Below are 25,334 nucleotides of genomic sequence, written 5' to 3'. Positions count from 1 at the left end.
ATTATTAATTTAATAATTATTAAATTTAATAATTTATTATAATTTGTATTAGTAATACAATAATATAAAGTGATCAATTTTTTTTTAATAATTATGTATTGTATTGATGAGTGAAGTATATTCAAAATTATTTTAACAATTTCAAATGATTATATTAATGTTATTATATCTAATTTTTAATTGTCTTCGTCTTGTTTGATTTTTATTTAATAGTAACCCAACCCTCCAGCAGTAACTTGGGCCCGAATGCTCCCTGGACTCTGCCTCAATAATCCAATGGTATCGATGCAGTTACTGGATAACAACTGAGTCGAGCCTGCAACATCACTCTCCCCAGCCGGTCCTGGAGTCTCTGAAACTCCTGTAACTGTAAAATAAAATAAATACTATTCTTAAATTAATAAGTATTTGTCACAATATTTATAGTAAGGTGAAATAGTTATTCAAATTTTAAATTGTAATCATTGTACTGTTTATGATAATTCTTACTTAAATCTAAAAGTAACAAGTTAACATATCATATGTTTATTTTTTGTTAATATGTTTATTATATTACAAAGGAAACAATTTTACATAATTAAGATTTTTTTTTAAATAATTGTAGAATCTATATGGATTATCATATGAATAAGGCTAACAATTCTTAGTATTGATACTAAAATATTTTTAACTTAAGTAGTACACGTATGTTAATGTAAATAAATTTTTATAATATGAATTTACTAATATTTTTTTTAATATAATTCTATAATATGTTATATATAACAGCCATTATGATTTATGAGCTGTCTGGACTGGTAAGACAATTACCTTAGTTTAAATAGTGAAAAAATAATTGAATAAACTTATAATTAATTGGAATTATGATTATTTTATAATCTAAAATTTTGTTATATAAGTATGAATAAAAATTAATTAAATTAAAAAAAAAAAAAATAATTAATAGTATGATAAAATATAAAATTTGGATTAAAAAATGATAAAATTAATATTAAATAAAATTACCCTATGAAATTAAACTATTTATATTAAGAAAATATAAATAAAATTTTAATTCTAAGATTTTGTGAATCATACATTACATTTATAAATACATGGTAAGTATAAATTTTATATATATATATATGAGGCGTGGTGAGGCAAAGTGATCTAAGTGCCCAAAATTGAAAAATACTTTTTTCTACACCAAAATGATCTATGTGCCCATCCCAATACTGTGTAAAGAGATCTATCTCCAAACTATCAATAAATTGTTGGTAAAAGCAATTATAGATGGAGCTGTCTGTATGTCCACGCTTGTCATTCGCTCTAATTGATCTAAGTCCATTCATGCTATTTTTATTTTTGTCGTTGTTATTATTATTTACGCACAATGTCGATAACAGTCAACATTATATCATCATGGTTTGCAGTTTCTATATCAGTCGATATTTTGTTGTGTACAAATAGCTATCATTTTTATTTTGCTCTGTGTTTTGTGATTTTATTTTGCGATCATGGATGAATCTGCTTTTAAACCATATGAAAATTTAAAGAATAAACGTAAAAGGAAAATAGAAAGTGAAAAAAGATTAAGTGGAAAAGAATACGAAACCGTTAAGAGAAAAACAAAAATATCAGGAAAAAAAGTACCTACAAACGAAGTAAGTAATTTTACTTTTTTTATCGTTAAGTATTTCATTAAGACAATGTAAAAAAAATACTATACAAATACCTACCGAAAGTTTTAATAATAATATTGAACTCTTCTTATATTACAGGTTATTTGCAAGTGTAAGTTTGGTTGCAATGATGTATTGCACATTAAAAAAAAGCTCTTCGAGGACTTCTACAATTTGGGAATCAACGAACAAGGAAGCTACTTAATGGGACTTATGCAAATCCTAACCATCCAAAGACGTCGACATGGAAATTATGATGATCCGGTAGAAAGTAGAAGGCAATCAACTATCAGTTTTACAGTGCCCAATGGACATGGAGACCTCAAAAGGGTATGCAAAAAAACTTTTCTTGACATTTTTGCTATCAGTCCTCAAAAAGTGACAACTCTTGTTAAAAGAAAAAAAGCTGGTTTTACTACTTTTAAAGACAAACGTGGTGGGGTAAAAACGTTCAAGTATACTTCAAAGGACAGGCAAATGGTTAAAAACCATATTAATAGCTTTCCCAGAGACGAAAGTCATTACAGTCGGGCCAATTCAGAAAAAGAATACTTAAGTCCGGATCTAAACATGAACAGAATATACTTGGCTTACAAAGTTAAAAATCCTGAGACAACGATTTCGTATAAATTTTTTCGATCTGTTTTTTTAAAAGACTTTCCTAAGCTTTCATTTAAAAGACCAAGAGTGGATACGTGCAAAACGTGTGATGCTCTTGATCTTAAACGAAAGGACAATAACGTACTGGTAGTCTTATCAGGTAAGACAGAACTTGAATTACACCATCGTAAAGTCGATGCTGTCACCGAAGTTATTAAAGCTGATGCTGCGAAAAGTACATTACCTGGAAGTCAAACGTGTACTATTACTATGGATCTACAAAAAGTCTACCCACTGCCTAAACTATCCCATACTAGCATGTATTACAGTCGTCAGCTTTCATGCTTTAACTTTGGAATTCATGTAACAGACACGTCCAATGGCATCATGTGCGTGTGGCATGAGGGGCAATCAGGGCGAGGAGGGAACCAAATTGCCTCATGTTTAATGCAAGCTATTAATTCAGAACATCTCTCTTCCTACAAACGTCATTTAACAGTTTGGAGTGATAACTGTGCAGGGCAACTTAAAAATAGGATGCTTCTTTTCCTTTACGTATGGTTGGTTGCCAATGGCACATTTGATACGATTGAACATAAATTTTTTATATCAGGTCATAGCTACTCAGCTTCAGATAGAGACTTTGCTACAATTGAAAAACGAGCTAAACGATCTAAGTTATTCAATGTGAATGATGTAAAGCGTGTTATTCGCAGCTCTAGACTTGACAGACCGTTCAAGGTTATTGACATGGGGAAAAAAACATTTTTTGATTTTGACACTGCCTCTACAAAATTTTTAGATACATCAAAGTTGGGAATAAGTAAAGTTGCTTGGTTGAAAGTGACAAAAGATAGCCCAGGAATCGTTTATTTTAAGAACAATTTTAGTTCCCTATTGCCGTTTCAAACATGTAACATTTTTAAACGAGGAATACAAATTGAAAACCTTATAAATGCAGAAATTGAAAGTCTTCCGGGTGTAGTGCCACTAAAAGAAACGAAGAAAAAAGACCTCCAAGCTATGTTACAGTATTTAAGTGAAGAAAATAGGTTGTATTTTGAAAAAATTTTAAGTGCTTAAACTGTTGGACATAGATCATTTCTGACACTCTTATTCTTTAAAATATTTGTTTTTTATAATTTGTCAAAATTTTTTTTATAATTTGTTAAATCTTATACTTCATGATTTATAAAAATTTGAAAAATAAAAATTTAATTGTTTTTGTAAATTTGGGAAAGTTTTTATTGATTTGCCAAAAAATTTAATTTTGGCACTTAGATCACTTTGCCTCGCCACGCCTCATATATTCCTTATTATAAACAAGGTAGAATTTATTAAAGTAATATATTATCGTTATAATTTGTATTAGTAATACAATAATATAATGTGATTATTTTTTTTTTTTAATAATTATGCATTGTATTTATGAGTGAAGTATATTCAAAATTATTTTAACATTTTCAAATAATTATATTAATGTTATTACATGTAATACTTGATTTTATTCTTCTTGTTTGATTATTGTTTAATAGTAAAAATTACTATTGTACTACTTTCCTGGACAACATTCATTGATTAGATCTCATCTCTTTTTTTCTTTCTTAAGGAATTCATTTAGGGTTTAGAGTTTCAATTATAACAGGTTCACATAGTAATTCTCTTTTTTGATAAATATATTTGTAGTATTTTCTATCTTTGGCCTTCTTTCTTAAAATCAAATTAATTGTATTTATTTTTAGTGTTTTCTTCTTTGAGTAATGTATTTCTTTGACTTTGATATCAGTTGATGTGGGTAGTCTTAGAGGTGGTGGATTGCAAAAATATGCTAGATCATGATAAAAATGCTATCTTCTAGTATTTCTTTGTGTTTTTTTCTATAATACTTCATAAGAGAATGATAAATTAATGGATTAAATGATAAATTAAAAAATAAATTAAATTAAATTCTTAGAAATTCTTTTGGCTATATCTAGGATCCATAGACCACAATCATAATTGTTGTTTAATATGGTTGTTTCACCCTTATATATCTGCCAAGGAAAATTATGACCATATTGTTATTGTTCACATGATAAGATAAACTGACATAATTTTTCTACCATGTAAGTGTTATTTGCTATTATATGATATTATATGGTTCATGCTATTATAGAATATTATTTTTCTATTATATTCATGAATAACCACTAAAGTCCAATGGTATTATTGTGATGAATTTGGACTTAGATCGGACTTAAGATCTTAAGATCGGAGAGTTGGAAATAGATTGGTCTTCATTAGTCAATGGACTGCTTCAAACCCATTTTTTTTTATTTCAAGAAAGAAAAGAGTATCAAAGGCATTCATTTGTGATTGTGACCTTCTGACTATGAGTCCTATGAAAGTATTGATGATGAAATTATCATATATAAATATGATGGTGAATCAGATGAAATTTTTAAAATAAATCTTGCCCAAGAAAGTGAGTACAAAGGTTAAATATTAATGTACACAAATTCTTATTTCAGAGTTTAGGTTAATAATTAAACATAAGATCAAAAAAAAAAATGTTTGTCTTATGAACTATTAACATTGAAGTCTTACATACAAAATGTTTACCTTGTATACTTTAATATAATGGTTAAAAAGAATAAAATTAATTAAATAGTTTTAAATGAGCTAATAAAATAAAATTAATGTATATAATGTTGTCTACAATTGGTATTAGAAATCTATAAATTTAATGTAGAATTAATATTTAATTAAACTTACATGTTGATAAATTATATCCGATAGTGACTAGTGTTAAGGTTTAGCATGCAATAATATGAGAGTTAATATATTATATTTTAATGTACAAAATAGTATACAATAAAAAAAAAATAATTATTTATTTATTTGGTTTGAAACAAGACTTTCAAATGTTAAGTTGAAAAGTTATCATTTTGAATCCCCCAGTGTGGGTAGGTGAAGGGTCAGATCTATATATGTATACATGATTTTTGAGGTTGGATACAGTAAATAGTTTTTAATCATATAATGCAATGATGTAAAAAATGATATTTTATAGTTATTACCATATATGATACAAATCAATGATACAAAATCAATCATTAGTCAATAAATTTCATAAATCTTAAATTATTTGTGTCAAAATAAATCATAAAAAATAATCTTATCATTTTAATTGAATTTAAATGCAATAAACTGAAAATCACTAAAAGCGCTAACGACAATATCTCAATATTGGGGTAATTAAAAATAAATTAAAAAGGTGCTGAATTTCAGAGAGAAAGCACTTTTTGAAGTTCTGAGTTCAATACAGAAATCAGAATTCTCTCGTCTAATTTATTTTCTCAACTAGCCGCGAACCTGTGATATCTTCGGTATATTTTAATGCAATTTTGAAATTATTTTCCGTTGAGACTTATTTTATTAAAAAAAAAATAATTATAAGCATATATCATGTGTGCGAATAATCATAGTTCAAGAAAGAGTTTCGTACTTAATATTTTGATTATAGACGATCTTTAAGCAAGATATCTAAAAGAAGTAAGTAAATTCACATTAACCCAATTATTTATAACTAATAATCTGAGTAAAGAATGATAAAGCAATAGATCATAATATGAAATAATAATAAATATATTATATTTATATTAATTTTCAAACTTTAATTAATCATTACTGTCTATTTCGTACCTTATACTTAATCACATTACATGGTATTCATAAGATGGCCACCGCCTCTAATATACCTCAGTGTATTATTACAGGTACTTACCAACTCAAAACCGAGGTTTGATAATTATTTTCTTTTTATATCTATTTTTGTCTTTATTGTTCTAAACCCTCGGACTCTACAGTACAGATTTGATAGAACCTCGATGCTCACCATTTGACCAAACCCAAAAAACCCCACATTAGTCAAAATAATCGATATAAGCCGTACTGTTTTATCATTACAAAAGTTTTTTCATTTAAATTACAAATATTTTTCTTGAATAAAATTATTTTTAATAATTATTAATTATTTAAAGCCTGGTTTTAAAGAAAATTAAAATATTGTCTTAATTGGAAATTATTGAAACTTTGATAATAATTATTATGTGTTACTTTCTTTCTGTACTTAGATTTATTATTAATTCAATTATAAAAAACTCAGCCCAGTGGGATCGCGGCACAGTGGTGACGTAGCATAGTTGGATCAAGTAGAATGATATCTGACAGTGATAAAAATCACCATCAAATAAAACGCTTCGATGCAAATCTTTAGATAGTGTTTAATTTTAAAAAATTGGTGGATTATTCCAAAAGCTACACGATCTACTAGTTCCTTATTAATACCCTGATTAAGATAAAGTATGTCGAATGATAAAGGGATTATTAAAAAAAATCCCCTCCTGTATGCAGATTTAGGGTCAGATTTATAAAAAAATATACCAAATGATAGTTAAAGACATCATACATCCATAAAAAAAAAAATTATATTGATCCATACATCTTTCAAAAAGTTATAGCATTATAACCAGTTATTTATTTGTTTAACATTATTATTTTCTATAAGCTTTTATAAAATTGTTCTATTTTGTATTAACAGTACGTAATTAACATGTGCTACCATAGTTTCGAATGTTTTTAATTCAATACAAATACTTTCATTAATTTTAAGTCTACTTTAAAGTGTATTTATATGATAGATTTGATACTGAATACCATAAATCTTAAAAGAGATAAAAAATACAATGAGCTTAAAAAGAAGTAACAGTTATTCTGACATAACTGGTAATGCAACATTACAGTGCTTGGCTTGTGGCATTTACTATCCTATTGGAGAGACTGAGGTAGATTTTTTCTTTAGGAAATAAACTCAATTTAAGTGTTAAGATGAACTTATTAAAAATACATATATTTTTATATGAAAATAATATCTATATTAACTTTAAGCCATCTTAACTTTGTTATATATTTTATAATATACTTTATTTTTCTTTAAAATGGTTAAATTGATATATTATAACTCTTCAGTTTGTTATTGGACGTTCTCTTGCCTGTTCACTTGTAATTGGAGAAAAATCTATAGCAGGACGACATTGTTTTATAAATAAATCCAATGGCCAATATCTTATTTCTCACAATGTAAGACTTAAAATTTTTATTACATGTTTATATTAATTTAGCTATCAAAGAGAATAATTAGTTCTAAGTTGATCAACAATTTCTGTACTACAGGGAACAGGTAATGAAACTTATGTAGATTGTGTGCAAATTCCTAATAACCAAAATGATCATCAAGTTTTAAATCATGGAGATGTTATTTCCTTTGCACATGGGAGTGGAAGTTATAAATATCTGTACAGATTTGTTTTACAAACAAATACAGATAAAAAATTGAAGTAAGATTATTCTTAAGACATCATGTGTGTAAGTAATTTGTAGAAATGGATAAACAATACACTAATATAATCAAATCTATTATTCATTTTATTAAACGCCATCAAATAAATTGATTAATATAAACACTATATCTAAATCAAAATTATCTGAAAAATATTATTTTAATTCATTCTTTTAATATATGTCAGTTATTTTTATTATAAACTTTCTGATCGCTTAATATGATAATTACAAAGAGTATGAACAATATTTGTTTATAAAACTTTAAATATAGATTTTACATTCAATATTGTTAAAAAATGAAAAAAATTATTCATTTTTAAATTTTAACTTTTAAACTATGACACGACTCACGTAGCAAAAAAGGTGGTCGACTCTGGTTTTGAGGGTAGAGACCCGTGGGCCGTTTATTAAATAAGCGATAACAGATTATTTTACACAAAAATAAAACAAACCGAAATGATAAACACAGTAATAATAATCTTCGCATAATATCGCGGCACTTTCGATGGCGTCGACGATGTCCGGCGTGATCTTTGGGCGACAACAGGTTAGCAGCGTTGTAGGCGACGGTGCGGTTCGGTTGGTGGACGTCGTCGCTTTCATAACGGGAGGAAGACTCTCGCACCATTTGCGGCGGGTCGTCGTCGGCCGTGCGGCATTTGCTGGACTTTGCACCGTGGCGTATAACACGCGGTGTTGGTTAGAGATGGGAATTATGGTTCACCTAAGAGATCCGATTCATTCGAATCAGGTCAACTAGAAGATCCGGTTCAAAGACCCGTTCGCGATCTAAAAGATATTTTGAGTCAATTGAATCGAACATTCAGTATAGTTTTGGTTCTTTTACGGTATATGTGTCGTATAAACAAATCGCACATGAATATGTTATCATTAATATTTGGTAAGCGATCGAATCGGTTCAGTGTGATTTATAGGGGAAAAATTAGGTATTTTGGGGATCCGGATCACTACGGCTCGGCGATCTGAATCATTTCGTTCACTATTTTGACCCGTTCAATGCAATCCGTTCGTTCGCTAACTTCTCATCTCTAGTGTTGGTCAGTCAAATACTCATAAAATAGGGCGACGGCTGATAAAGGTGACACGAGTCGCGGGGCATCTTGTATAACGAAGCGACGTGGGCCGCCGTGTCAAATATGCTTTGCTTTCAAAAAATATTAAAAAAAACTCGCACTCATGGTAAAATGCTTTTTTGCAAAATTCAGAATTATGCTTAAAATATTTCATTCATATATACCCTATTCTTTTAAAATTACTCTGCTATTTGTGTTTAATTTTTATAAAGTTAGATGTTTAAATTAATTGCATTTATTTTTCAGACGAAATAATGAAGTATTTGGCGAAGAAAATGAATCTAGTGAAAGTCAATCTGAGGTTGACAATATTGTAAGTTTTAATTCTGTGGATGATCTTTTTTTTTACAATTCATTTCTTTAAATGAATACAAAAATGATATATTTATTTTTAATTTTTACTTATGATACGACCCTATTTGGGTACATATCTCATATGCCTGTTAACAGTAACCCAACATTTTAATTAGTACATATCCCATTAGAAAAAAACTAATTAAAGTATAATGGAATCAAATAATAAAATAAAATAAAATAATAATCTATGGATTCAAGATGTGTTGAGAATGTCCATCAGGGAGATGACAATGTGCTATAAACATCATGAGAATTATAATTTTTCAAATCACAATTAAATAATAATAATAAGTTCAAATAATATTAATTAGATGTTAAACATTCATATGGTAGGTCTCAACTGCTTGTTGCACTACATTTTCACATACAGTTTTCTGTAAGAATGTGTAAAATTGTCAGCGGGTCCCTGTATATCTATCTGTAATAAGCATAAATGCTGACCAAGCTGTTAAATGTTATTAACTGAACCAAGATTTGTGCACAAAATGTGACCGTATCACTTATTTAAATCCAATTTTTTAATTATTAGTTGACTTATTTTAGCTGAAAAGTGAAAAAGCATTAATGAAGCGTTTTCTAATTGCTAAATTAGATAAATTTAATGAAATAATTAATCAAGAATCAAAAAAAGTTAAAAAAATTGAAAAAAACAGTTCTAGAAGTAAATATATTTTAAGTAAAAATAACTTAACCTCTGGTTAATACATATTATATTATTTTCACACAATAATAATTTTTTTTATTAACATTTACTATAATTAAAAAATAATATATAGAATGTATTAGTTTATAAATTAGTTCTAAAATCATGTTTTATTAACCTATATTTTTGTATTAAATCATATTAAAAAAATTTTTGTCCGCAGCATAAACTCGCCAATAATGAATTAACAAAAAAGAATTTAGATTACCAAAATACTTTAAAAATTCAACAAGGTGATTATATAAGTATATATATTATTATTAACTTACTATATTTAATTTTACACTTGTTTAAGCAAAGTCACATTATACTAAGAATAGTATAAAATATGAAATATACTGTGTCTTAATCTGGACTTATTTATCTGTATAAAATATATAAGTGAATATCCTATGAACTCCATTTATTTATTTTTTGGACGGAGTTCACGTAATAGGGTATAAATTAATTTTGGGCTTATTTATTACTATTGTATTAAATTGAACATTAGAAATATTGGTAACAATATCATGTCCATACATTTTTGTTTATAAAACATTACATTTTTTTATATTATAACTATTATAATTCAAATCTCTAAGAAAAATATAATTTATAATGCATTGTCATGTGTGGTCTTAATTGGTTTTTATAAATATTTTAGAAACATCTTCATCACGTTTTAAAAATAAATAAATCGTATTCCTTTTATTAAATATATTGATAAGAAAAAATATTAATTAAAAAATAAAACACCTATGGATTTAAGACATTTTTGAAAAAATTAATTTATCTTATTTTTCCTAAACTTTCAATTGTATTAAGGCTAATGTTAAATTACATTAAAAAGAGGTATTTATCAAATTATTATCATTTGTAATTCTATTTTCTAGATAAAATTTTTAAGTTAAAATTTGTTAAGTCATTTAATAGCTTCAACATACTTTAATTATTATCTTTTTTTTGAGAAGTTAATTTTTTTGTTTGAATTATTTTTCTTGATCAAATATCAAAAATTGAAGAAACAATCAAAGAAAAAGTTTATAGTGTTCTAGAAAGTGATTTTCAATGTTCAATTTGTAATGAATTAATGGTTAAGGTATTATTTTTACATTTAAATCCATTAATAGTGGAAGTATAACACGTCATCATGTTAAAAGTTCTTAGCAAATTTATTATGTTACTTTGGTTAAAAAATGCATTAGGGAATACTTTTTAATCAATTTTAAGATTGTTAAATAATATAAAGTGATAGTAGAGATCTGAAAACTTTTTGAACTTTCTAGTTCTAGAATTGTAAATAAAATTTCTGTAAAGTAAAGCTAAAATATTTTAATTAAAAAAATAATTTCTGATGAAAATTTTTTTTTATTAGTTAAAAAAGTAAATAAATGTGTTTAAAAATCAATTGTAAAATTCATATAGTAAAATCTAGTAAAGTAATTTAAAATGCTTTTCTTTAGGTAAATGTACATATTTTTATTTTGAACTAACAATTAATATGATTGCTAAACATATGAAGACACAAATTTTCAATTTAAAATAAAATTTGCTTAATCTTCTAAGATAAAAAACAATTTTACAATTACTTCATTTACTTCATTTACTTACATTTACATTACTTTACCATGATGTGTGACATTTTAAAGTAAATTTGTTCGTTTATGAAAATAAAATGCAATTTAAGTAAAATGAAAAATATTACTATGTCATTGTCTATATATTATTATTTTATAATTTAGTAACTTTTTTTATCCAAAATTTAAATAAGTTTTTAAATATTGTTTTTGATAAATTAGCTTCTAAGAGACTGAAAAAAAAATCACATACTTCATAATTATACCAACAAAATTATTTTATTTTAGAATTTGAGTTTGAAGTTTAAATAAAACATATTTTATCTCAAAATGTTAGTTCAAGAAAACTTGAATTTTACGCATCCATAAATTAGATTAAAAAAATAATTTTAAATAGCTCATTATCATTGGGAAATAAATACAATTTAGTCATAAATTGTGAAAATGAATATTTTATATAAAATTTAATATGTAAATTTGTTTTTTTTTTTAGGCGTGTACAATTAATTGCAGCCATACATTTTGTGAAATTTGTTTAAATATTTGGTTGAAAAATAGTCAAGTGTGTTNAAAATTAATATTATTTTTATTTTTGTCCATCAGATATATAAAAAGTCATTTACATAATATTAACATAGGTATTTACTATATACTAAAATCCCAGCCCCTCATTATAGCTTCACCTGGAACAGATTTTACGTTTTTTTTGCTTTAAAATTCCGATTTTTTTTTACTGCGGTCTCCACACAATCTCATATCCGCAATGTTGTATTTTATTCTACTAATATGTAATTTTGTTAGGGAGTTCCATAATTTCTTGAAATTACATGAATTTGATTATAGGAATGATTCTTAGGAAGGCGTACTTTTAATATACAGAAATTTACTGAACAGGATCTTTATTAGCCGTATGCTGCGTANATCGGGAAAAAGTACAACAAGAAAGTAAGTATATTTGAACATTTATTAACTTATATTTATTGTTATAACTATTTTTAGAATTGTCAGTTAATGTCCCACGAGTAGAGTATGCACCACAAACTGCTAGAAGAGGTGGTAGAAAAAGAGGTACAACTCAACGTCGAAATACACAACCTGCACATGTTCAATAAGAAATAGTGCAAAGAATACATGAAGTTATGTTTTGATAAATACCTGAATTTTTGACTGATGTAATACATTTTAAACTTTCCAAAAGAAAAATTACTTTTTACTCTTTCATATTTTTAGAAAAATTGAACAAAATATAATTAAATAATTATAATTATTCATGTGAATTTTATAAATAATTTTAGTTTGTTTTTGTACAACTTAGTTTAATAAACTCATACTACATATGTAATATTTAAACTTTGAATTTAAAATTGTTAAATTTTATATAAAATTAAGATAATTTACCTTATTGTTAAAANACTATAATCGAATCATAATAATCATAGACTGTAATATTTATTTAAAAAACCATTATAAATTTTGTAATAATTTTGATTATAAGTAATGTTTCAGTAAATAAACCATTACGTTATGATACTAAATTAAGTTCAAAAATATTCTTCGACTTAATATGTTATCAAAATCGTTTTTAGTTAAAATATAACTGCAAGCGCAACTCGTCAAGATTTTATCTCGCATCTAGCGGAATAAATATGATTAGAAGTGTACTTTTGTAGGTATCCGATAAAGAGTCTTTAATAAAAGAAAAATTTTTTTTAACTACGGCAGCCGTTTACATGCAGAAGATAAAGTGTCGGGACAAATTTTTTTTTTCATTTTATAGCACGTAAAATAAGCTTTAATTTGATATATGTTTAAAGGACGCAGTATTTTCAAAACATTTTCAAAAATTAAGTTGAAAAAGTTGGTTTTTGTAAAAAAGTTGCTATTTTAAATCCCCCCCCCATGACCAGGTGTTAAATTTTCAAAAAAATGATATCAAATGAAAGGGAAATATCTAAGGATTNATTAAATCATGGAGCAAAAAAATATACTCCTAAAATTAGTATTATTTTTATTTTTGTCCATCAGATATATAAAAAGTCATTTATATAATATTAAGATAGGTATTTACTATATACTAAAATCCCAGCCCCTCATTATAGCTTCACTTGGAACAGATTTTACGTTTTTTCTGCTTTAAAATTCCGATTTTTTTTTACTGCGGTCTCCACACAATCTCATATCCGCAATGTTGTATTTTATTCTGCTAATATGTAATTTTGTTAGGGAGTTCCATAAATTCTTGAAATTACATGAATTTGATTATAGGAATGATTCTTAGGAAGGCGTACTTTTAATATACAGAAATTTACTGAACAGGATCTTTATTAGCCGTATGCTGTGTATATACAGTTATGCACCTAAAAATTCTGCTATCATTTTTGGTTTCGAACACTGGTCAAGTCCCTCAATATCTTACCTCTTACTCACAAATATTTTGTTCAAAATCTATTTATGAAACGGGGAAATGTTCAATGAATGCTATGGGACATTAGCCACTCAGAAATTTCAATCAAACACCTCAAGTTTAGATTAATTTCAAACAATACGACAAAATTTAAAAGCTATAATCGAATCATAATAATCATAGACTGTAATATTTATTTAAAAAACCATTATAAATTTTGTAATAATTTTGATTATAAGTAATGTTTCAGTAAATAAACCATTACGTTATGATACTAAATTAAGTTCAAAAATATTCTTCGACTTAATATGATATCAAAATCGTTTTTAGTTAAAATATAACGGCAAGCGCAACTCGTCAAGATTTTGTCTCGCATCTAGCGGAATAAATATGATTAGAAGTATACTTTTGTAGGTATCCGATAAAGACTAGTGAGGGGCATTTTCAAATATTTTAAACTATCGAATAGTATTCAATAGTTTTTTAAAACTATCGAATAACTATTCGAATAGTTTTTATACAACCGAATAGTTTATTTTTAGCATAAACTGTTCGAATGGGCTACCGAATGGTTTTAAAAAATATTCAATTAGTTCTACCTAAAATTTTTTATTAAGTACACTTAATTGTAATAAGAAGATAATTAACGAATACTTATAGATAAATTATTATATAATTAATAATAGTAAAAATTAGTGATTCGCATTTTCAAATATTTTAAACTATCGTATAACTATTCAAATTGTGTTTATACAACCGAATAGTTTATTTTTAGCATAAACTATCGAATAGTTTTAAAAACTATTCGAATATTTTTTGAATGACTATCGAATAGTTCGAATAGTGGACAACTATCGAATAGTTCGATAGTTTCTATTCGATATTTCCCATCACTAGTTTTTTTTAACTACGGCAGCCGTTTACATGCAGAAGATAAAGTGTCGGGACAAATTTTTTTTTCATTTTATAGCACATAAAATAAGCTTTAATTTGATATATGTTTAAAGGACGCAGTATTTCCGGAACATTTTCAAAAATTAAGTTGAAAAAGTTAGTTTTTGTAAAAAAGTTGCTACTTTAAATCCCCTCCCATGACCAGGTAAAATGTTAAATTTTCAAAAAAATAATATCAAATGAAAGGAAAATATCTAAGAATTTAGTATAAAAAAAAATTATGTTGATTTGTTTATTTTTGAAAAAGTTATGGAAGTTTTAAGAAAAATAAGTGAAAAAAACGACAAAATTTACCGATTTTTAAATTTGTAATTTTTGTGGATATTTCCCTCATTTTCGGAGAACGAGGGAAAATTTTTCAATTTTTAAGGGTAATGTCTTCAACTAGATATGATTTGTGATCTTTTGACGTATTGTTGAAAGAAATCGGTCCAGTGAGAGCTGAGAAAAAGTGGCAATAGACATAAAAAAAAAAACACATGGTAAAATACCTTCTCAGCTTCGCATCGAAGCTAAAAAATTATTTATTTATTAATAACAAATTATTTTTTCTTTAATAAATATTAATGAACGTTTTTAAATATGAATATTTTACTAGAATAGGCTTAAAGTTATTAACTTCCTAACATTAAATAAATGCTATTGTGTTACAATTTTATAATTTTAAATACATTTTGACATTTTAACAATTTAACATTTTGTTCTAAAAAAGAACAAAATGTTATAGTTAATGATCCCACAAAATATAAAAAACTCTAAACAATATTTTATTCGATATTTAATAAAATGTATAATATAGAAATGAGTACAATCAAATGATGTTGAAATTTTAAAATATGCAATATTAGTTTCAATGAATATCTAAAATGATAAAAATAAAAATGGGAATTTGAAGAATTATTTTTGTTTTAATTTATTACAAAAATATATAAATTTCTTTAATTTACTCATTATTAAATAGAAATATTAATTTTCTATTAATCCTCTTATTTTAACATCGCAAAATAAACTTAAAAATTAAATACTGCGAAGTTAAATACAACGCTCGAGATGTAGTGGAGTGCACCGCGTTATAGTTTTACAAAACAAATTTTGAGTATAAAGTCTAACTTTAAGTTTAATTTTAAGTCTAAAACTTAATTTTCAGCCCTTTTCTGTGCTTTAATTTTTATATAACAAGTATTACACTAGTGTAAAAGGTTTAAAAACGGACGTTTGCGGTAGAACAAGAATAGTAAAAAGAAACCACTGACCTCAAGGTACTACTAATAACTTGTGATTTTTCGTCAGAGAAACTGTCCAAGCGGAAATTATTCATACCGCATAGGTTAAAGTGGAAAAGTATTATAAATATTTTACTTTACTGTTTTCTTGTATAAGTCTATATGTTTCAACATTTGTCCCTGACTCTATATCGATGATATGGTATAAATACTGAAATTTAGCACTTACATTGCTATCAATTTCACATCAACCAGTAGACAGCAATATTTAAGCTTACTTTTTAAACGAACAAAGTTTTAAGATGGTGAATTTTTACCAAGTAAGTATTATTACGATATTTAAATAATTATCTTTAATTTCTATGTAATATAATTACAGTTTTAGTATTTTATTATTATCACGAGTAATTCCAGAAATTCATTTTTGGGGGAAAATATTTTTTAAATATTATGTTTATCAATTCAAGTTAAATTTACTAATTTTTAGACTTAAAAAAAAATTGTTTTTTTTTTTAGCTAATAACTTTATAATCTCTTTAATAATTAAATTTTTTTTTCATTATTGTTAGCTTGTTTTTATTGCTTTGTCTACAATTGTGACGTTGACTTCAGCTAAACCCGATGCAACATCATATGCTGCTTATCATCCAAAATTCCATAACACTCACTTCGATGGACATGATCACTATGTAAGTAATAATATTGGCATGACAAGTACGATTAGTTACTATACATTTGAACTTATGTTAAGGTATCAATACACGCACTACTTTCATTTTTTTTATTCGTCATAAAATATCAAAATCAACATTTTTTTATACAACTTTAGGCACCTCCCCATTACATATTCAAGTATGGAGTTAAAGATCATCACACAGGTGACGTCAAACATCAAGCAGAAGAACGTGAAGGTGATGTAGTTCATGGAGAATACAGTTTGGTCGAACCTGATGGTCGAATTCGTAAAGTAACTTACACTGCCGACAAACACAATGGATTCAATGCACATGTGCATCACGAACATCATGCTGTTCACCCACACCATTATAAACAGCATCACGAAGAGGAATGAAAATATTTCAAATAATATTTCTTATAGAAATTGTTTGTTACTCGAAATTTTTGTTTTTAATAAAACGTTGTTAAAATACTAGTGTTATTTTACATTACACTTAATAGATATTACTAACTTATTCTAATGTACAAAAAAATCCAACCAACAGGTAACATTCAATTTATTTATTATTAATATACCCTGACAATCTGACTAACGAACTGGCGGTAAGGGCGTAATCAGAGGTATATTTTTACAAAATTGATTTTGTTCAATAAATCGTCAAAATACAACAAAATGTATCTGATTGAATAACTTAATAACAGCATTAGCAAACTATTCTTTCCCAGGGGACATAAAAAAATATATATACGATTTTAGTTTCCCAGTTTTAATGCATTTCTATAGTTTCCTAATGTACTAAATTTTTATATTTCTATGGCCTCTTAATGTTTTTGTTTTTCGTATTTATGAGGTTCCATAATTTTTATTTTTGCTGTTTTATGATTAAATTTTATAAATTAATTTTTTGACTGAAAATAAATATATTTTAAATGTTTCATTAAAAATATTATTTATCACTAGAAAATTAATATAAAATTATAAAAATTCAAACTATTTTTACTATCAGTTATAATAAAATATTATCTAATTTATTTAATTCTTAAATTCTGATTCAAAATACTAACAGCCACATTTAAATAAAAATAAAATATACACTATTAGATACACAAAAATATAAATTAAACAAAATGTATATAAATACCAATTTAAAGCGACTATTATAAATATGGTTTGGTTGGATTCAATATTCAATAATATAGTGTTTATCTATTTTTATCCTTACAAAGTTGAAACTTCATATTAAGTGAAAACTATTAATATTTTAATTGATATATTTTATGATTTTTTTTTTTTTGAAATTAATAATATTAGTACTGTAATTATTATTAAACTATTAATGAGATATTTGATCTTCTTCAGCAAAAATTGTTCAAGTGAACATTCAATGAACAAACCTAACCAAACGATGATAACATAATGAAATAACCAAATATTTGTATTAACTCTAATAATAATGACGAATAGTTAAAATTATGATTCGATTTTAAGATGTACAATTTTTTTTCCTAAACCAGAACATAATATTAGGAAAATGTATGAAAATTTTGGCTTTGAATATGATTAAAAGTCAAAATAAAGCCGCATAAGTGATACATAAGTAACACCACTAAATTTACTTAAGTTTTGTTTTGGAGAACTTTGTCTAAAGTGTCTTTAAAAATACACATCTCTGATAACTTAAGATTATCATCATATATTTGTTTGTTATAGTTTTGAGTTTCAAAGATAAAATGTTGGGTAAAGTGGAGAGCCGCGTCTGGTAGGATGAGGAACAAACATATAAGAGGGAGCGTTAATGGTGATTAAAATGAGAGAAAATAGACTTAGATAATTTGATCATGTTATGAGGAAAGAGAAACTGGAAGCTATTAGAAAAAATATGGAAATGAATATTGAAAGTGGAAAAGGTAGAGGAAGACCAAAAAAGAGATGGAGAGAATTTTTAATGCGATATGGGACGTCTGATGTGGGAGATCGTGTCAGATGGAAGTTTAGAATAAGGTGGCTGACCTCCAGTAGTTGGTATAAAGGCGAGGAAAAAGAAGAAAAAAATTCTGTCACACTTTTTTACATAATAATTTTGTAAAATTAAAATATAAATAATAATATTTATGTATAAATAAAAAAAATAAGGAATAATGTTGTATTAAGTGCATTTTGTAAAAAAAAACATTATTAAACTGGGAAAATAGGAGATCTTTTTTGAATTACAATACCTTTCCAAAAATGGGCAATGGACACTGATCATGACAACTAGGTGATAATATCTTTCTACGCCACTTTTAAAATAAAATAATATAAGACTGCTGAACCTAATACTGTTACAATACAGATTACCTAATTATTTTTTTAATTAAAGATACCTATAATTGTATTGCTTCTTTTGCGGGTGTCCTCCAAGTTTGTTGTAGAAGATATATTTTTTAGTTTTATAGTACCTAAGATATGAAAAAAAAGTGACTACCTACTCGATACCAATTTTTAAAATTATTGTGAAATTGATATGTATTAGTTGTTTTAAAAAAATGTGTTTATAATTAATAAGTTTAAAAAAAAATTTTTTAATTAATTTTTGTTTATAAGGGAAGTTTAATTTTAATTGCTTTGAGTATTTTTGAATAACACATTTTTTGTAATTTTTGAAAAACTAATTCATAGACAGATATTTTACGATGAAAAATAGTAATATACCACCGTTTATATTTTATGAAATTAATTACTTAAATAATAAAAACAACACAGCACAGTGAGGACATAGCATAGTTTGGTCCAATATAGATGATATCTGATAGTGATTAAAATCACTATCATAAAAAACATTTCTATGCAAATCTACAGATAGTGTTTAATTTTACAAAATTGGTGTATTATTCCAAAAGCAACATGATCTCCTATTTCCTTATTTAGATCCTGATTACAAATTTAATGATTTATAAGTGTAATATTTATTTTACATTTTTTTATTAAATTTGAAGTCCGTTTTCACCATGAAGACAAAATAAAGTCCGAAATTTTTTTCTCCATAATAAAGTATATTACATTAGCATTAATTTAATGTATATAAAAATGTCAGTATTTCCGAAACACTTTCAAAAGTTAAGTTAAAAAAGTTATCATTTTGAATCCCTCACTGTGGGTAGGTGAAGGGTCAGATTTATAAAAATATACAAAAAAATAGGTAAGTACTTCCCGTATCCACGTATATAAAAAAAAATTATATTGATTAGGTCATTTTTAAAAAAATTATGACAATTTTAAAAAAAAATTGTTGAAAAGCGATTTTTAAATTTGTAATTTTTTCTTGAAATTTCCCCCATTTACGAGGAAGGAGGGAAATTTTTTAATTTTTAAGGGTAATGTCTTCGACTAGATACGATTTGTGATATTTTGACGTATTTTTGAAAGACACAAAAAAAAACACATCTTAGTAAAATTAATACCTTCTTGCATCGAAGCTAAAAATAATAGCATTGCGTTATTTGATAAAATCATCATATTTCAAAAAATTTAATTTAACGTGTTTTTAATCATTTAGAATAAATCAATATATAATAAAGAACGTTCGTTGTCAAACTATTATAAGTATTATGACATAAGCATTTTTTTTCAAGGTCTCTGGGTGGTTAAAAAAGTTATCTTTTCTTATTGAAGAAAAATAATTTCATATTTTATAATTAACTATAAGAAACATCATACACGATAATTTTATTTATCACTAAAAATTAGTTAATATATACATATATATTTAAGTTTAATTTCTATAATATAGAAATATCAATAAACGTCTATGATTAATTAACTCAAAGCATTTATATTTTTTTATAATTAATATTTACTTTTTACCTAAACTTGACTATATAATCTTATATTACATGAATACAAGATTGAAACAACATTCTAGTTAGAGTACATTGATTTTATCTAATTTTATGATGTAATATAATTACAAATATTTTGGTTAATACTCTAACAGACGTCTTAAAAATTTAATAATAATAAAAAACAAATAGAAAAACCACTAACAACAACTTCTCATAAGAAACTAATTATTAAGATAACGCAGTAAAAATGCACCCACCGTAACACCTAGCCTACATGATCTATAATGACAGAATAAGTTTCAACACTTTCAGTGTATCTTGAGGTAACTTGTCACTATAAATACAAATGGTAAATCAATTTTAATATGTCAGTTGTTATTTATATTTACAAAACAAAGTAAACATTAAATATTTTTGACCGATTATACAATGTCCAACATATTACAGGTAATTAATTATTTGAAACAGATCTTAAAAAAAAAAAATGTTTAAAATGACATCTTAACAATCTTAATAAGATTTATTTTTATAAAAATATATAACGCGCGTGAAAGTAAACATTCTTTGCTAATTTTTTTTTAGTAAAATTTTAATAAAATAACTTTAAATGAAAAACAATTTTACATTTTTTTAAGTGAAAATTCAGAAATATAAAAAAATATAATTTTTATAGTTATATAAATGTTAAATGATTTCTGAAAATAACAATTTTGTTTTTAATATTTTTTTTTTCACTAAAATATATGTTTTATAAGTTACAAGCTAATGAATAATAAGCAAATAATACACATACTTTAGTACTTTTAATTTTTGATCTGTTATTTTGAATGTAATAAAAATAAGAACCTACTTTAGCTCATTTTAATTAAATTATTTAACTCAAAATACATACAAGTTCAATTAGTTGTGTATACGTCAACTTATTAGGCGTATGTTAAAAAAATGATTCACTATTAATAATACCTACACGATTGTTTTAATAATAATTCAAAAACATATAATTACGTGCCTTCAAATCGTTTTTATTATAAACTTAAATTTCATATTCATTTTCTTGACAAATACACCGTATCAATTATGCTAATGATTTATATTAATTTTATATTTTATAGATTACTATGATAGGCCTAACTACAGCCGTTGTTTTTACAACAGCACATCGTGCCACATCATTTGCTTTTTACCATCCAATTTTCCATAACACTCAAAAACATGGACACGATTTTTACGTACGTCAATATAAAGCTTTTAGTTTTGATATATTATTGAATCAAATAAAGGAAAATTTTCTACTGGAGATACGTGATTAAAATTAATTGTTTAAAATACATTTCGTAATTTAAAATTTTAAATAAAAATTGAAAAAATTCATTTTTTATAATTATAATATTATTAATACATACAAATTATTTATTTACACGTATATTATTTTTCCTAATTATAAGCACTTTTGTATTGAACTATTTGAACACTTTTACATAAAACAAAATTTTATATTCTAGGTGAGTCTAAAATTCTTTTATGGGGAACTGACGATTATTATTAGTATTCATATTAACTTATTCGATACTTTTAATATTATTGTTTTTAACGATAGTTGAGGAAAGATCAGAACGAACATTAAAGCACTTCCACTAAATGCTTGTTATATCACAGAACTTACTACCAGTTCCAACTTATTTTCACCTGAAAAGAGATGGTTTTTAATTACACTCTTACAACATTTACCTATAGAAGTCTAGTGATAAATCATATTAGGAAAAATGATCTGCTTTTGGTTTATAATCTTCTAATTTATGATTTTTCGTTTTATGCTTTAAATTCTTACATTTTAAACATTTTATAAAAATGTATTTAAGACCTTCATTTTTACTCGGCAATTACTCCATATCTTCTGATTGAATATTATAATAAAATAAGTTATACTCTCGTTAAAGAAATGATTTTAAAATATATTAGTATTATTGCGTTTGTGAATAAAAAAAAATGTACTTAAAAATAATTTCACCTACTAAAATATATATTAGAGCTAATTTTAATTTAAAATAACAACGGAATGAACGTATAGTTTATAGGCTATAAATCTTAAATGTTTGTGTAACCTTAAATTTATCGAAAATCTTGATACAGATTAACACTTTAAGGTAAAAATTATTATTTTAATCGCTATAAATATACTAAATTTTCAATTATTTTCTAGAGTACTTTTTACTATCGATTTTTAAGCTAACTGATTAACCAACTTATTCCTACCAATATTTGATGTGCAGACTATGTTAAATTATAACCCTATTTTCTGTTCAGTCACCACCCCATTATACGTACAAATATGGCGTCAAAGACCCACATACCGGTGACAACAAAGAACAGTGGGAAGAACGTCAGGGAGATGTTGTACACGGTGGATACTCCTTCATCGAACCAGATGGTCGCATCCGCAAAGTAACTTATACAGCCGACAAACACAACGGATTCAATGCTCACGTTGAATTTATTCATCATTCTCGCCATCCTCATCATTACAAACGATTTAATTGAAAATATTTTACAGTTATAATATTTAATTTAATTTAATAAATGGTTTAAAATATTATTCTGTTTTATAATTAAAAGTTTTAATTATTTTATAGAAAATGTTTACATTTATTGGTTGTGATAATTAATTTGTTTAACGAAATAAGCTTACCAAAAGCTGCCAAACAAAATTAAAGACAATGTAGTTTTAAAATTTTCTTAAGTATACTTATAAATTGTTCACGATAAGATGCTTAAGAAACACTAAAATGTTTGGGTACAATTTACTGGCTTATAAATAAAAACGTTTTGTAATTTACTAAACATTTCTTACAAAAGAACTTTAAATTTGATCTAATTTCAATGATATTTATTATTTTCAATACAAATTCATCTTTTTTATTTTTAAACCTCTTACGTTTAATAAATACATATTATATAATATATAATGTATTATATATATATATATCATATTTAAACAATATGATGTATACATGGTGTATATAGGCTTACTTACATTCAACATACACATTATTTTTGTAAGTTCTAATTTAAAAATAAACTTTCTATACTTCATTATTAGCCCAATTTCTTTATCTGAAATACTTTCTACTTGGTTTTGTTAAAAAAATTTCAGAACTTTCTGATGGGGCTTCAAAATAATTTGTAGTAATGTTTTAATGTATAATTACCACGTGGTTTATGATTGAGACAAAATCCAATAATAGTGTAAATAATGTTTACATTAGTAATCTTGCAAATCTGCAAATAATCTTTAAGAAATATTGCAATAAATCTTTCTAAATTAAGTTTTAAAATTGCATTTATGATCATTTTGGCAATACATGTTTTGCAACTATATTCGATCCATGAATGAACAACTATTTTAATTTATGCAACGTAATTTTAAAACGTGTCGAAATCCAGGTCGTATAATACTATTACTATTTGCTATTTACTATCGTCATTACGTATACTTTTACTCATATCATCACTGTATAAATAACACAGATTTTGATAGTTGATATTTAATGGATAGTGTAAATGAGAATTTAAGGTTTTAGTGTTAGGTAAAGATAGGGTTTTTGCTTGAGGTCCTATAGTCTTTTTTTGACTTATCACATTCTCATATTAGAGCCAAAGTTATACACTGTTTAGAGAAATAATTGACCAATAGAAGGCTATAGCCTCTTTAGCCCTCCCTTGGCTACATAACTGGATAAAGCTTCAGTTAGATAGTTATAATAATTTTAATAATAAACTTTTATTATTAATAATAAAATATTTTTAATGTTATTTTAAAACACCAACAATTACAATCTGAATATTGTTAGTTCCCTAGTTTTTATTTTATTTCAATTGAAATAAACCATATATGCTCTATCCCTAGTATGTTCCAACTCCAATGAATTGTTTATTCGAATTATTAGCATAAATGGCGATAATGTCAAAGAAGTCGATTAATTACAAAATGTTGTCAATTGTAGTTTGTTTGTGACTTATCAATTTTATAATCATTGATAATATGTAAGAATTAATGAATTGTTCTGGTTACGTAGCGTTAAAACAAATTCCATGCTATAACTGTTTACTTATATCTTATTATATAATAGAACAAGGAAAAAAACGCTTTTCTGGTAAAATTACTTAGCGTGCTCGGATTTTCAACATTTTTTTTTCAACGAAAGTACTCGGTCACCAGACTCCGGAAAAATTATTGGCGAAGGTCGGAAAATTTTTGCCGCTCGCCCGCGAGCGTTTTAAAATTTCGACCGTTTTCGAGAAAAACGCTCGCTGACGCCAGCGTTTTACGACTTNTTATGTATTATTATTAGGACACTATTTTGCATTTGCCCTATTTTTATCAAGGAATGTTATATGTTATATATAAATTTCATGAAGTTATAATTATTTAAGTTTGTACTTTCATTATAAGAACAGTACTAAGTACAGAGTTAATAATTTTCTTTTTTCTCATATATGATGTATGAGACTATGAGTTTATCTTTTGAATTGGGGATCGTCTATGAAAACTATGATGTTTATCGTTAAATCGCAGTTGCCAATATATTTATCAAAATTAAATTTTTATTTTTATTTTTAATATTAATTTTATTTTAATTTAAATTTATAGTGTGCCACTTATAATAACCTGCTAAATTTTTTTTTAATTATTCTATATTATAAACACAATTATTATAATTAGATTATTAATAATTTTTGTGTATAACAGGGGTATATTTAAGAGAGATTGGCCCCTCCTTGAACAAGCGCTATCAATATTTTTTTAGGCATCTTCTAATATATAAGGACCTAATGTCCTTTTTTTTCATCATTACTTTAATTTTAGCAAAAAAATTTCTATAACATGTTTAACAAAGTAAAA

General features: G+C 25.4%; 3 protein-coding genes across 3 annotated transcripts; all 3 read left to right on the top strand.

The window, feature by feature from the left end:
• The first annotated feature begins 1,373 nt into the window (after nucleotides 1-1,373).
• On the top strand, nucleotides 1,374-3,434 carry LOC126906083 (uncharacterized). Its single transcript, XM_050686349.1, has 2 exons — nucleotides 1,374-1,643; nucleotides 1,761-3,434. Exons 1-2 carry the CDS (start codon nucleotides 1,497-1,499, stop codon nucleotides 3,342-3,344), a joined length of 1,731 nt encoding a protein of 576 aa, XP_050542306.1. The 5' UTR covers nucleotides 1,374-1,496; the 3' UTR covers nucleotides 3,345-3,434.
• Nucleotides 3,435-16,174: 12,740 nt separating this feature from the next.
• LOC126906100 (cuticle protein 19-like) lies at nucleotides 16,175-17,089 on the top strand. The gene is made up of 3 exons (XM_050686379.1): nucleotides 16,175-16,254; nucleotides 16,504-16,623; nucleotides 16,764-17,089. Exons 1-3 carry the CDS (start codon nucleotides 16,237-16,239, stop codon nucleotides 17,004-17,006), a joined length of 381 nt encoding a protein of 126 aa, XP_050542336.1. The 5' UTR covers nucleotides 16,175-16,236; the 3' UTR covers nucleotides 17,007-17,089.
• A 3,499-nt stretch (nucleotides 17,090-20,588) lies between these two features.
• LOC126906101 (cuticle protein 19-like) lies at nucleotides 20,589-23,011 on the top strand. Its single transcript, XM_050686381.1, has 3 exons — nucleotides 20,589-20,881; nucleotides 21,547-21,663; nucleotides 22,739-23,011. Exons 1-3 carry the CDS (start codon nucleotides 20,864-20,866, stop codon nucleotides 22,970-22,972), a joined length of 369 nt encoding a protein of 122 aa, XP_050542338.1. The 5' UTR covers nucleotides 20,589-20,863; the 3' UTR covers nucleotides 22,973-23,011.
• The last annotated feature ends 2,323 nt before the right edge of the window (nucleotides 23,012-25,334 follow it).

The sequence above is a fragment of the Daktulosphaira vitifoliae genome, unplaced genomic scaffold (genome assembly GCF_025091365.1).
Source record: "Daktulosphaira vitifoliae isolate Bord-2020 unplaced genomic scaffold, ASM2509136v1 Scaffold_4, whole genome shotgun sequence".
Taxonomy (NCBI): domain Eukaryota; kingdom Metazoa; phylum Arthropoda; class Insecta; order Hemiptera; family Phylloxeridae; genus Daktulosphaira; species Daktulosphaira vitifoliae.
This window is presented reverse-complemented; position numbering and strand designations above follow the sequence as displayed.

Excerpts from the sequence above, each read along its gene's own strand:
- LOC126906083 (XM_050686349.1), top strand. The coding sequence starts at position 1,497 with ATGGATGAATCTGCTTTTAAACCATATGAAAATTTAAAGAATAAACGT. Across the intron at positions 1,644-1,760 it reads AAAAAGTACCTACAAACGAA|GTTATTTGCAAGTGTAAGTT; the intron begins GTAAGTAATTTT and ends CTTATATTACAG.
- LOC126906100 (XM_050686379.1), top strand. Across the intron at positions 16,624-16,763 it reads TCGATGGACATGATCACTAT|GCACCTCCCCATTACATATT; the intron begins GTAAGTAATAAT and ends ATACAACTTTAG.
- LOC126906101 (XM_050686381.1), top strand. Across the intron at positions 21,664-22,738 it reads AACATGGACACGATTTTTAC|TCACCACCCCATTATACGTA; the intron begins GTACGTCAATAT and ends TTTTCTGTTCAG.